Source organism: Nicotiana tabacum, chromosome 6 (assembly GCF_000715075.1).
Source record: "Nicotiana tabacum cultivar K326 chromosome 6, ASM71507v2, whole genome shotgun sequence".
In the NCBI taxonomy this organism is placed as follows: Eukaryota; Viridiplantae; Streptophyta; class Magnoliopsida; order Solanales; family Solanaceae; genus Nicotiana; species Nicotiana tabacum.
Window position 1 is genome coordinate 205,003,953 of NC_134085.1, and position 11,844 is coordinate 205,015,796.

Sequence of the window (11,844 nt, forward strand, 5' to 3'; positions counted from 1 at the left end):
TCTTCAATGGTTCACAGAGCTGTATAGAGAAAAAGCATTTTGGTTAAGAGGTGGTGTCCCTTTTTAAGTACTTGTTTGCCGGAGCTTTTATTTTTAAGTCACAGCGGAGGTCGAGCCGTGTAAAGAGTCTCCTATAGAAATACAGTGTTAGACGGCATATAATAGACTCTTGTGGTCACGAGATTGAGCCGTGTAAACAGCCTCTTGTAGAAATACAAGGTTAAGTTGCGTATAATAGACCCTTGGGGTCACGGGATCGAGCCGTGTAAACAGTCTTTTGAAGAAATGCAGGGTTAAACTGCGTACAATAGACCCTTGTGGTTAGGGGTTCGAGCCGTGTGAAGAGCCTCCTGTAGAAATGCACTGTTAGGCTGCATACAATAAACTTTTGTGGTCACAGGTTCGAGTCGTATAAACAGTCTCTGATAGAAATGCAAGATTATGTTGCGTACGATAGACCCTTGTGGTCATGAGGTCTAGCCGTATATCTTTTAAAAAATGCAAGGTTAAACTGCGTACAATAGATCCTTGTGGTCCAACTCTTTCCCCGACCTTGCGTATAATGGGAACCTAGTGCACCGGATTTCCCATTTAAGTGGTGTCCCTTTTTAAGTACTTGTTTGCCGGACTTTTATTTTTAAGTCACTTTCTTCTTGTATTTGGCTTTTAGGCTCGTGGGCTGTTGATGGGCTACTGCTGTGTTTATTTTTATTCCCACTTTTTCTCATTCTGTAAATTAAAATAGTACAGTATTTCCTTTTGCCTTTTTGCACTTTTGCCCAGACAACCTTCTCATGCATGTGAAAATGATAGTATAAGGCAGTATTGCCCCCTCACTGTTCTTTATTAATGTAAAAATATCTTCTATTTATGTTCTGGAAATGGTGAATCTGAAAGAACTGATTGGGGTCTTGATGGGGCATTTTGACACGAAGGAACTAAGGAACAACAAGGCTATGGTGAAAATAAAGGTGCATTTTTTGTGGTGGGCCGGTTTGGTTTGTCTATTCCTAGTTTGATGTATTATAGCCATTATTCTCAAGGATGCGCTTCTATGATGAAAATGTTAATGTAGTAATTTTTATAGTTCTAGAAGAGATAACAACAACAATAAGATTAACAACAAAAATTCACTGAAATCTCACAAAGTGAAGTATGAGGGGTAGAATGTAGCATATCTTATTCCTACTTTACGAATGTAGAGAGCCTTTTTCCGATAGACCTCCAACTCAAGAGAAAAAAGAAACTAAAAAGGAAGAAGAAACAAGTAGTAAGCATAACAAATAAAGGTGATATAATAATGGAAGCGAAAGTTCTTGAAGAGATAATTAGCATATATTCTTTTTTTCCAACAATTCTGGAAGAGGAAACTCCTTCGGAGTAATTAATCTAATATAAAATCCTGCATAAAATAATATAGTATTTGCACGTAAGAAAAAATAATCGGTCGCATGACTAATGCAACATTTGGTTGATGGCATTAAATAATACCTATATTAAATTCTTGTAAAATTTATGAATTATTTTATGCGTGATGATTAACCGATTTAAAGACGAAAGTATCCTTTTAATGTTGTTCATGTATAAAATCTTTTTGTTATTAACTAATGCATAATAATTCCTCCATTATTAACCATCATATAAGTAATATCTGCAATATAATGTTAATTATGTGAACCAAACAACTCCTTATAATGTTATTTTACCTCAAACGAGATGTAGAAGCTGATTGGCGGCTATGAATTAGTAAATGTTATTCTTAGGGGGAAGATAATAGGAAGAGAGATATGTTAAAATAATGTCCTAGAAGTGATAAAATGCTACAGTCCACAGAAGCATGAGTTGAAATGAATGATGGAGGCCATAGGAGTGGGGAATGACGAATGAGAAAAGAGGGAGCAAAGATTGGCGTGTCAGGGCAAGGGTCACAACTCTCTTGGACTCCCAAACTACTTCCCCCAAAAAACATTATGTTTAATTTGCACAATTTGCTATAAATTGGTCATATGAGAAAAGGTTATAGTTCCTAAGGAGTACAAAAGGGCATGTATTTCTTTATCTCTATCTCATAGCGGTAGTATTCGAACCATATTGCACATGTTATCTTTCACTAATAACATTTTGTGTGATAGAAAGGTGTCATCGAAACTTAAAGGTAAGTTATACGGAGTGGTGGTTAGATCAATTATATTGTATAGAATAGAGTGTTGGCCAGTCAAAATTTTTTATGTACAGAAGATGAAATTAGCATAAATGAGGATGTTGAAATGGATATGTGGGCATATTAGGTTGGATAAGATTAGGAATGAAGATATTCGGGCGAAGGTGGGTGTGGCTCCCCTGAAAGATAAAATGCGGGAAATAAGGCTTAGATGGTTCTGGCACGTGCAGAGAAGAAGCCTAGATGCCCCAGTAAGGAGGTATAAACGATTGGCCTTGGCGGTTATGAGGAGAGGTAGAGGGTGAAAGTATTTGGGAGAGGTGATCAGGCGCGACTCCAGCTCACTGAGGTCATGACTCTTGATAGAAAAGTGTGAAGGTCGAACATTAGGGTTGTATGTTAGAAGGTAGTTGAACGTTTTCCTACTACGTACAGGGTATTAAACTAGTCTGTTAGTGTCTTGTTTTCGTATGAATTGTTAGGTGTTTGTCCAGATTTTCTTACCATATTTTCTTTTCCTATTTCATGAAGGAAATGACAACATATTTACCATAATTGGGGTTTTCTTTTCCTAGAAGAAAAATATAATTCTTCCATATTTGGCTAGTCCCTTTTCTTGTAGAAAAAAGGTTTGGAGTTCTATAAATTAAGGATCCGCCCTTTTCATCGAGTAGCATCCACAATGTGGCCATATGGGGTTTGAGAGTCGTATTTAGGGGAGAACTTTATGAACAAGTGTTAGTGTGTCACTTGTGTTTACCTCTTCGTGAGGTTGTTCTCTCGATATTTTGTACTCTCTTTTATATATAGTGGATTGCTCATTTCCGCCGTGGACGTAGGTCAATTGACCTAACCACGTTAAATGTTTGTGTCTCTTTTGGTAGATTTCTCTTTGTTGTGTGATTTATCGTCATTCAAGATTTGCATGACACTTGACTTTTTAGTCCTAACAAGTGGTATCAGAGCGATGTTCAAGACAGGATCATCTTGGCTGGTTTAGTTCTAGTCGCAACCTATTTGACAATAATCATGATTTTTGTCTGAGAAATTTGACCGGAGTGCTATACACGTTGAGACAAACTTTATGGCAGAGATTTGGAGATGCGACATGTTGAAGGCTATGTGAAGAAGGTGGATCAAGTTTATTTTGGTAGAAAATTCAGGCCAAGGGGGAGAATTATTAGGTATTTGTCCAGATTTTCTTACCATATTTTGTTTTTCCTTTTCATGAAGGAAAGGGCAACATATTTACCATAATTAGGGTTTTCTTTTCCTAGAAAGAAAATATAATTCTTCCATATTTGGCTAGTCCCTTTTCTTGTAGGAAAATGTTTGGAGTTCTATAAATTGAGGATCCGCCCTTCTTATCCAGTAGCATCCACAATGTGGTCATATGGGGTTTGAGAGTCGTGTTTAGGGGGAGAACTTTACGGGACAAGTGTTAGTGTGTCACTTGTGTTTACCTTTTCGTGAGGTTGTTCTCTCGATATTTTGTACTCTCTTTTATATATAGTGGATTGCTCATCTCAGCCGTGGACGAAGGTCAATTGACCGAACCACGTTAAATATTTGTGTCTCTTTTGGTAGATTTCTCTTTGTTGTGTGATTTATCGTCGTTTAAGATTTACTTTTCTTACTTCCGCATGATACTTGATTTTTTTAGTCCAAACAAGTGATACATATTGTGTTTTTATTATTTTTGCTCCGATTTCCTAGTACCTTGTTGTTACTGATTACACTCTACCTTTTCCAGATCCCACTTATGTAATTATATTGGATTGTTGTTATTGTTGTATCTTTCACTAATAGAAGTATCAATAATTTCTTTAATAGTAGCACTCTGGTTCGGTTTCATGTCAACTGAATTGGTATTGTTTTCGGCAAAATACATAGGTTACCCCCTGAACTATGGACCAAATCCCTCTTACACACTTTCTGAGCACGAAAATCATCTTACCCACTCAACCTTTTCAAAGTGTATCTGATACACACCTGTTTTGCTACGTGGCTTTTGCGTGCTTAACAAAAAAACATGAGCGCATAAAATTGTAAATATTTTGTCTAAATCCATATTTTTATGCCACGTGCCATATTAATAATATTTTCTTTATTTTTTGATTTTTATCAAATGAAAAAAGCTGCCAAACTTCTCTTTTGTCTGAGGTCCTTCCCAAACTACCAGTACACCCCCCTCCCTCCCCCTCTCCGGTCTTCCCTTCCCATCGTCTCTTTTACAGTATAATCAACCAAAACTCTGATAAATTTTTTAAAGAAGGTGCTGTAAATTTTCTTTAAGATTGCTCCTCTAAACTTCTCTCTTGCATCTTTTTTTATCATTAAAATCCACTAAAACATCCAATCCTTACCTTAAAAAAATGTATTTCATGAGAATGACTGAAATTCTAAAATTTCCAACTCAGCTTCATTCATATAAGGGAAGATTTGAGATTTTTATTCATAATGGAGTTGTTTAATTAATGAAAAGAAAAAACTTATTTTGATTTTGCTCTATTTGGTTGTGTATGAGATCTGAATATGGAGGAAGGAAATGGAGAACATAGGAGTTGCAATTTTAGTTTTTATCTCTTTCATTTTCAGTCTTGGGTTTGTTATGGATGAATCATTGTAAAATTAAATTTGTGTGAAGATTAAGAAGTGGTGGTTACAGCTTTTTTCCGGTGGGTTTGCAACGGCAGAGGGCAAACGAAGATGTAGGTGTTGGAGGATTTTTTAAATCGGGGGTATAAGAGTAATTTTAAATATTTTCTCTTAAAAATAATAACAATAATGACACATGTCATGATCTTATTGGTGCGTGACATTACACATATTTTTATAAACTGGTCAAGGAAAAAGAGGTGAGTATTAAAGACACTCTGAAAAGGTTGAGTGTGTAAGATAATTTTCGTGCTCAGAAAGTGTGTAAAAGAGAGTTGGTCCATAGTTCAGGGGCAAGTATTTTGCCTATTTTTCTCCCTATTGAAATTTGTACATTGCTCTCCAATAAGTTTTATCTCATTTTACTGACCGTTAGGCCGTGTTAGGTTACATTTTTAGTGCCATGCATTTCTATAGTTAATTAAGTAATCTTTTTTGTCTCTTTTTATCCTTTACCCTCACCCGGTCTCGCTGAGCTTAATTTGGTCTGCTTCGGTTCTATAAAGATTTGTTACTTCACACGAAATTGCGTGCTATTATTGAAAAAAAAACGAGTATTTAGACCAATCTTTTGAGGAGGAAATCATTGAATTTGCCAAACCTTTTGTCCTCTACCTCTAGTAGACCAGTCGATCTATTCTTTTATTTCCTCCTCTCATATTACTGATAAACTATGTGTACACGTACAAACAGACGTTCATTGAAACATATGCATATGTATATGGTTGCTACGTAGGAGTTCTGGTGCTGGATATGGTCAGAGGCGAAATTAGAATTTAAAGTTTATGGGTTCTAAATTTGTCTTAGTTACTGAGTTCGTAATTAAATATTTATATTTAATCAATTTTCAAGTATAAATATAATGTTTAAGTAAAAATAACTGGGTTGAGCCGAACCCGTACACTATACGGTAGCTCCGCCTCTGGATATGGTCGTAAAGAATTAATATGTTGCAAATTTATCAGTTAAGTGATGATTTTTGCGGAGAAGATCATTCATGTCCCCCACAAAATAAAAAAATAGTTATCTAAATCTTTTGTTATTAGCATAAAATGAACTTTAAACCCAAGCTAAGCAGTTTGGGAATAAGTAATGACTATTCTACTTATGGTCTGTGGCAATCAAATTAAAAACTTGAAATTACTAATGAAACTGGCAAATAAATGAACTGCAGTTCAATCTACATAAGATGAAACAACATCCAACTGAACCAAAGCCCAAAAAGGCGATCCGGAGACACATAAATTAGGGGCAAGTGCACAGATAGCCATTCTCACGGATGCTATTTAGGGATTAGCCATTACATTTTTTGTCCTAAAATTTTTAACTCTTAACATCAGTTTGTCCTGAAAAACTAAAATTCAGGATATAATGGTTGATTCCTAAAATAACAGCCCTTTAGAGTGACTAGCTGGTGCCGTTTCTGCTTAAATTAGCCATATTCTAATTGTTGGGCCTGTAAAGTTGCAACACTCAGAAAAGAAAAGAAGAACTCTTTAGTGATCTACTTAAGCACTGGAGCTGCCTATTTGAGCTTAAACAATGTAAAGTGAAATAGCCCTAGAAAAGAGGGGGTTATTCTGGCTGTAAAGCTGCATTTAAGAAGAAAAAGAAGGGCAGCCCAATGCACATGCGCGGGGTCCGGGGAAGGGCCAGACTACATGGGTCTATTGTACGCAGCCTTACCCTGTATTTCTGTAAGAGGTTGTTTCCACGGCTCGAACCCGTGACCTCTTGATCACATGGCAGCAACTTTACCAGTTACGCCAAGTATGCAAATATTAAACAGCATAATATACACACAACATAAACCAGAAGTATGCACTTCTCTGCAAACCTGTATATTGAATATTTCACATATGCAACTACAGCAATTCCTGTGAAATACAAGAAATATTGAAGAAAAAACAAACAAACAACATATTCAGTAAACTACAGACCTTGCACAAATTGGTACTGTGTGCAAAAGTTAATTAGTCGAACTTTGCCTATATAACAAACTCCAATTATCACATCCAGAGAGGATCAATTATGGGAGCACAAACCAGTTCATAGACTGCAGCCAACTGCAACCAAATATACATATACACGGCGTGTTCTATAAACCCCTGGAGCCAGGAAGGTTGATCCACTGAAGTTGAAGTTCGACCTCTCCACATTCCACATTTCTCAATCTTAGGCACATATCTTGCACAACCTGACCATCTTTCCATACAACGTTAGACTCTTCAGCCAGACAGTTGGATCTGCACGGTTGTATTCTTGTAATAATGGTGCCACCTGGGAGGCCAGTTAAGTTCATCTTGAGAGCCTCTAAAAATGGCTTGATGTCAAATTCTGCATCTCCCATTTTGTCATCCTTGCTGAACAAATCATGATCATAGACTGTCTGGAACCAAACATAGACGAGAAAATAAACAAGAAATATGAATACTGGACGGCGTATAAATTAGCACATGTTTAGGTGCATTTGACAGCACCTTGAAAGTGCCTAATGGGAAATGGTCATATGTTTCCGTTAAAAAGACAGGTTCTATCTTATATGATAACCAGCAAGCAAGAAACTTTACCAGCTTAACAGGAAGATTGGGATCTGCAACAGAAAGAGTTAAATCTTCATTCCATTCAGGATTAACATCCTTCTTTACAACTCGGGTCTTCAATTTCTGTGTTCAAGTTGAAAATAATGCAAGTCAAAAACTGCGGTGATAGTAATTGATAAAGTACACATAAAAGAAGAAGTTTTCACAATCTAATGCCACATTCCAAGTCTGCGACTTACTATGTCCAAAGCAGTTAATTTCATGAATCTACTAACAAAATAAAACAGTACCCATAGCATTGATTGAGAAGAAGAGCTAAGTATTGGAGTCCTTATGTTTTATTTGCTAGTACAATAATTGCCGCCATTTAGCACGATGTGTTGGGAAGCTCAGAGTACTAGTTAAGCCATGCATTATGGCAAAGAAAGCAGATATTTACAAGTCAGAGTATTAAAGACATTGTTATCTTCCGACTTTACTTTAAGAATATGATACCGGTACAAAAAATGCTGCTCTTTTGGAAACTCTGAGGAGTATTCTTCCCTTAGATTATTGTACCTCAACAAATCAAAAGATTTGGCAACGAGGTCACAGATATTTAGGTGCTTATCTATCTGGTTGCAGCAGCTTTGCAGCGCCTAGAAAATACATGGACAAGTCCCACAAAAATTCTCAAAAACTTGTCCTGAGTCATGCAATGGTACAAACAGCTGCGGCATTCAAGTTTTCTCCACACCAATCCACCAAAGTCAAGAACTATCAACTACTCGGCTACTCCTACCTTCGATAGTGCAAAAGAAGCAACAATGCGCAGCAGTTCTACCTATTAATGTACTCTTTATAACCTGGAAACCCCAAAAAGTCAAGCTCTTTGGACCTAGCAATCATCGGTGCTAAACTTCATAAATCTCGAAACTCCAAAATGGTTTAAAGCTACAGACCTAACACGTTGAATGCCATCAAAAGATATTCACAAATCTCAACAAGCCAAAAGATTAACCCTTGCAAACCTTACACATTCAATGTCTCTTTAGTATAGAAAAAACTTACTAAAATCATATTCCTTTATCTGTGACCCCTTTTCTTGAAAAGATGGATAGAGTTGTGAAAAACTAATAAACTTCAACGCCCTTTTCCAGCCCATTCTGGAAATCATGACTTTAAATGACATCTGAAACTTAGAAGCGCGATCAAACCCAAAAATAGTAACTTAAGGAGAAAATCAATTTGATTAATTAGATAACACCATCAGAAGACGAAAATGAAAACTTAAACCCTTTTTCTCTTATTAATTTAATTATGAACTGAGTAAAAAAAAAAATCTTTGGTTATCTTGTCAAGGCTATCCTGGTATATTGCAACATTAATAAATCCAATAAAACGGAACCCATAATAAGAAAAACAGGTAACGCTAAAACTATATGGAAAAAAAGTTTCAAAAAAGAATAACTTTTTACTGTAATACGACATAAAATTTTAGAAAGATCCTTCAGATGTCAAGTTAATTGAATAAATTCAAGAACAGAATTACAGGCAGAATAATCATTCATAGACTAAATAAGACTTTCCTTTTAAGCAAATCCTCCATGCAACCAATGATTTCATCGCCAATAAATCAAACATGAACACAGAAGAATAAAAGGAAGGAAAATCTAAGTAGTAACCGAAAACTCAATCGAAGACCAAACCAAACATAGGAAACAGTTGAAAAATTAAGAGGAACATAATTATGGGGGAGGAACGGACCTGTTTACCCATCTTGACAACAACGTAAGGATCACTGCTGCGAACATCACGAACGGCGAGATTCACACCTTTCTTGACTCTTATTCTCAGAAGACCCAAAAGGTTGTCCATTTTCAGACCTTTTCTGCCGATGCTTTTAGTAATTGACGGTTTTAATTAAGCCACTCTCCTCTTCCTTTATATGCTAAAACCCCTTTACCATCCTTTCTAATTCTTTCTCCTTTTTTTTTTTTAAGCCCTACGGTTCTTAATTAACGTTACTAAAATAATAACTCAACTGCTTTCTATTTGGCTTGACATTTCACCCTCCCCACCAAGTCAAACAAACTCTTTCCTGTCCAATCGTAGGCAATAGTTTTTTTTTTTTTGAATACGAGATATTCTATACTATCTCCCCGCTCCACAATAAGTAATTTTTTTGTTTCTCGCACACCCGTTAATAAAATACAAACTCCTAAAAAACAAATAAGTATTTTGATTAAATTACCCATAATTAAAATTTTCTATATTGTTAACTTGACACATTGAGATATATAAATAGGGGCAAATTTCAAAAAGGAATTTTTACATTCCTATGCCATATAGGAAACTATATTAACCTCAATGTTTAAAGTTTGATATAATTACATTTAGTATACCTAATTACCAATTCTATACCATAAAGTGTTTTAACTGTACATTAATTGTACCTTATATCACTCCTAAATTTATGGTACCGTATATTCCTCCAAATTCCTCCCTCCCCCCCACACGTTTCTCTCTCCCAACCTCACACCCTCACCCACGTATCACCACACACCCACGTTTCAAACCATTATTCCCTCTGCTAAAACCAGAAAAACAATTGAAACCATCTACCATTAACGTCCAAAATCAAGGTTTTTTCTTCTACAACCAGTCAAAATTGAAGTCAAATCTTCAAAGTTCATACACAGAAATAACTTTTGATGGTTATGATTTCGGGTTCCTTCAGTAATATAAGAGGGAAGGAAAAGAGAGCAGCAATTCCACCATTGACAGCCATTAAAAAGCTTTGAAGCTTTGAATTCAAATTTGGGTTTTCAAAAATTATTATTTGTTTGGATTGGTGTTGTTGCAAATAATTGGGAATATAGTTTGGAGTTTATATCTCAATTTTGAGGGGTTTTGGTGAAGATTAGACTTGGTTTTGGCTGAATTTCAGATTGAAACTCAAAGAAGAAGAAGAAGAAGACATGACATACATTATATTGCAGCAATTGCAAATAAATTGTTGAAAAATTGTAGACTGTTGTTTATTTATTTTTGAGCTTTTATGTTAAAAATTTTGATGGGAGCTTGTTATTCCACTTTGTCTGTTTTGGAGCTAACTTGTGCATAAGAGAAGATGTTTTTTAAGTTATATATATTGCTATACCTTTAAATTCAAGAAAGTATAGTTGTATTGTATTTAAAGAGGCGTGAATTTGTAGAATATGTTGAATGTGAGGAATGAGTCAAATAAAACTCACAATGGCTTATTTTCTACATTTAATCTACAACAAAACTACATATCATTTGAAAAATTAATATAAAAATACAGAATTTCAATGTTTCTACAAATTATCTACAAAATATCTACAAACTGTTCATAACAGAATTTATCTTTATTTTCATGCATGTTTGTCTGGAACACTAAAGTTACTTGATATGCCAACATCTCCCGTTATAGAGGAATACAACTTATCTACAATTTTCTACAACTTTCACACATTATTTTCACCCAGTGAAATACAATTACAATAACATAAAACATACATACAAATTTTATATAAAATTTATACAATATGTCTTTTGTATATTTTGTATCTGATTTATACAATACTAAAAATAATTTTCATACAACTAATTATATATTATACAACTTATCTACAAATTATCTATAATTTTTATACATTATTTCTACTAAGTTATATACAACTACAATATAATACCACTTAAATATAATATTTATACAATGTTGTTCAACTTTCATACAATAGTTAAATGAATAAAAGAAAAATAAATAAACAACAGAATACAATTTTTCTACTTTTTCTGCAATATAATGTATGTCATGTCTTCTTCTTCTTCTTCTTCTTCGAGTTTCAATCCGAAATTCAGCCAAAACCAAGTCTAATCTTCACCAAAACCCCTCAAAATTGAGATATGAACTCCAAACCATATTTTCAATTATTTGCAACAATACCCAATCCAAACAAATAATGATTTTTGAAAACCCAAATTTGAATTCAAAGCTTCAAAGTTTTTTAATGTCTGTCAATGGTGGAATTGTTGCTCTCTTTTTCTTTGCTTTGTATTATTGAAATTTGGACATAATTGCGTTTGATGTAGAAGAATTGTAGAAGATTTAGTCGTTTTTGATTTGTGAACTGTAGAAGAATAATCAATTCGTTTTTGAATTGTAAAAGAATAATTGCGTTTGATGTAGAGACGCTAAATTTGAAACGAAACTGACGAAGAAGATTAATGTGGGTGATTGCATATGGAAGATCTGGAAGAATATTTAATCCCCCAATTTTAGCGCGCCTAAATAAGGAAGCCTACAGCTACAATGATTCCTTATTTAATACATGATCTATATTTTGTAGAAATACTGTTAGCATGAAGGGTAATATGCAAACTATGAATATATTTGATAATATAGTTTCGTATATGGTATATGAACGAAAATTTCCCTTTGAAAAACTATACTTAATTCATTCTTAATTATTAAAA

The 11,844-nt window shown here is 34.7% G+C and overlaps 1 protein-coding gene across 1 annotated transcript; it reads right to left on the reverse strand.

The window, feature by feature from the left end:
* Nucleotides 1-6,626: 6,626 nt before the first annotated feature.
* On the reverse strand, nt 6,627-9,343 carry LOC107830897 (protein C2-DOMAIN ABA-RELATED 4). The gene is made up of 3 exons (XM_016658575.2): nt 9,109-9,343; nt 7,390-7,485; nt 6,627-7,208 (listed from the first exon to the last, which is right to left on the reverse strand). The coding sequence occupies exons 1-3, from the start codon at nt 9,217-9,219 to the stop codon at nt 6,918-6,920; spliced, it is 498 nt and encodes a 165-aa protein (XP_016514061.1). The 5' UTR covers nt 9,220-9,343; the 3' UTR covers nt 6,627-6,917.
* Nucleotides 9,344-11,844: the final 2,501 nt, after the last annotated feature.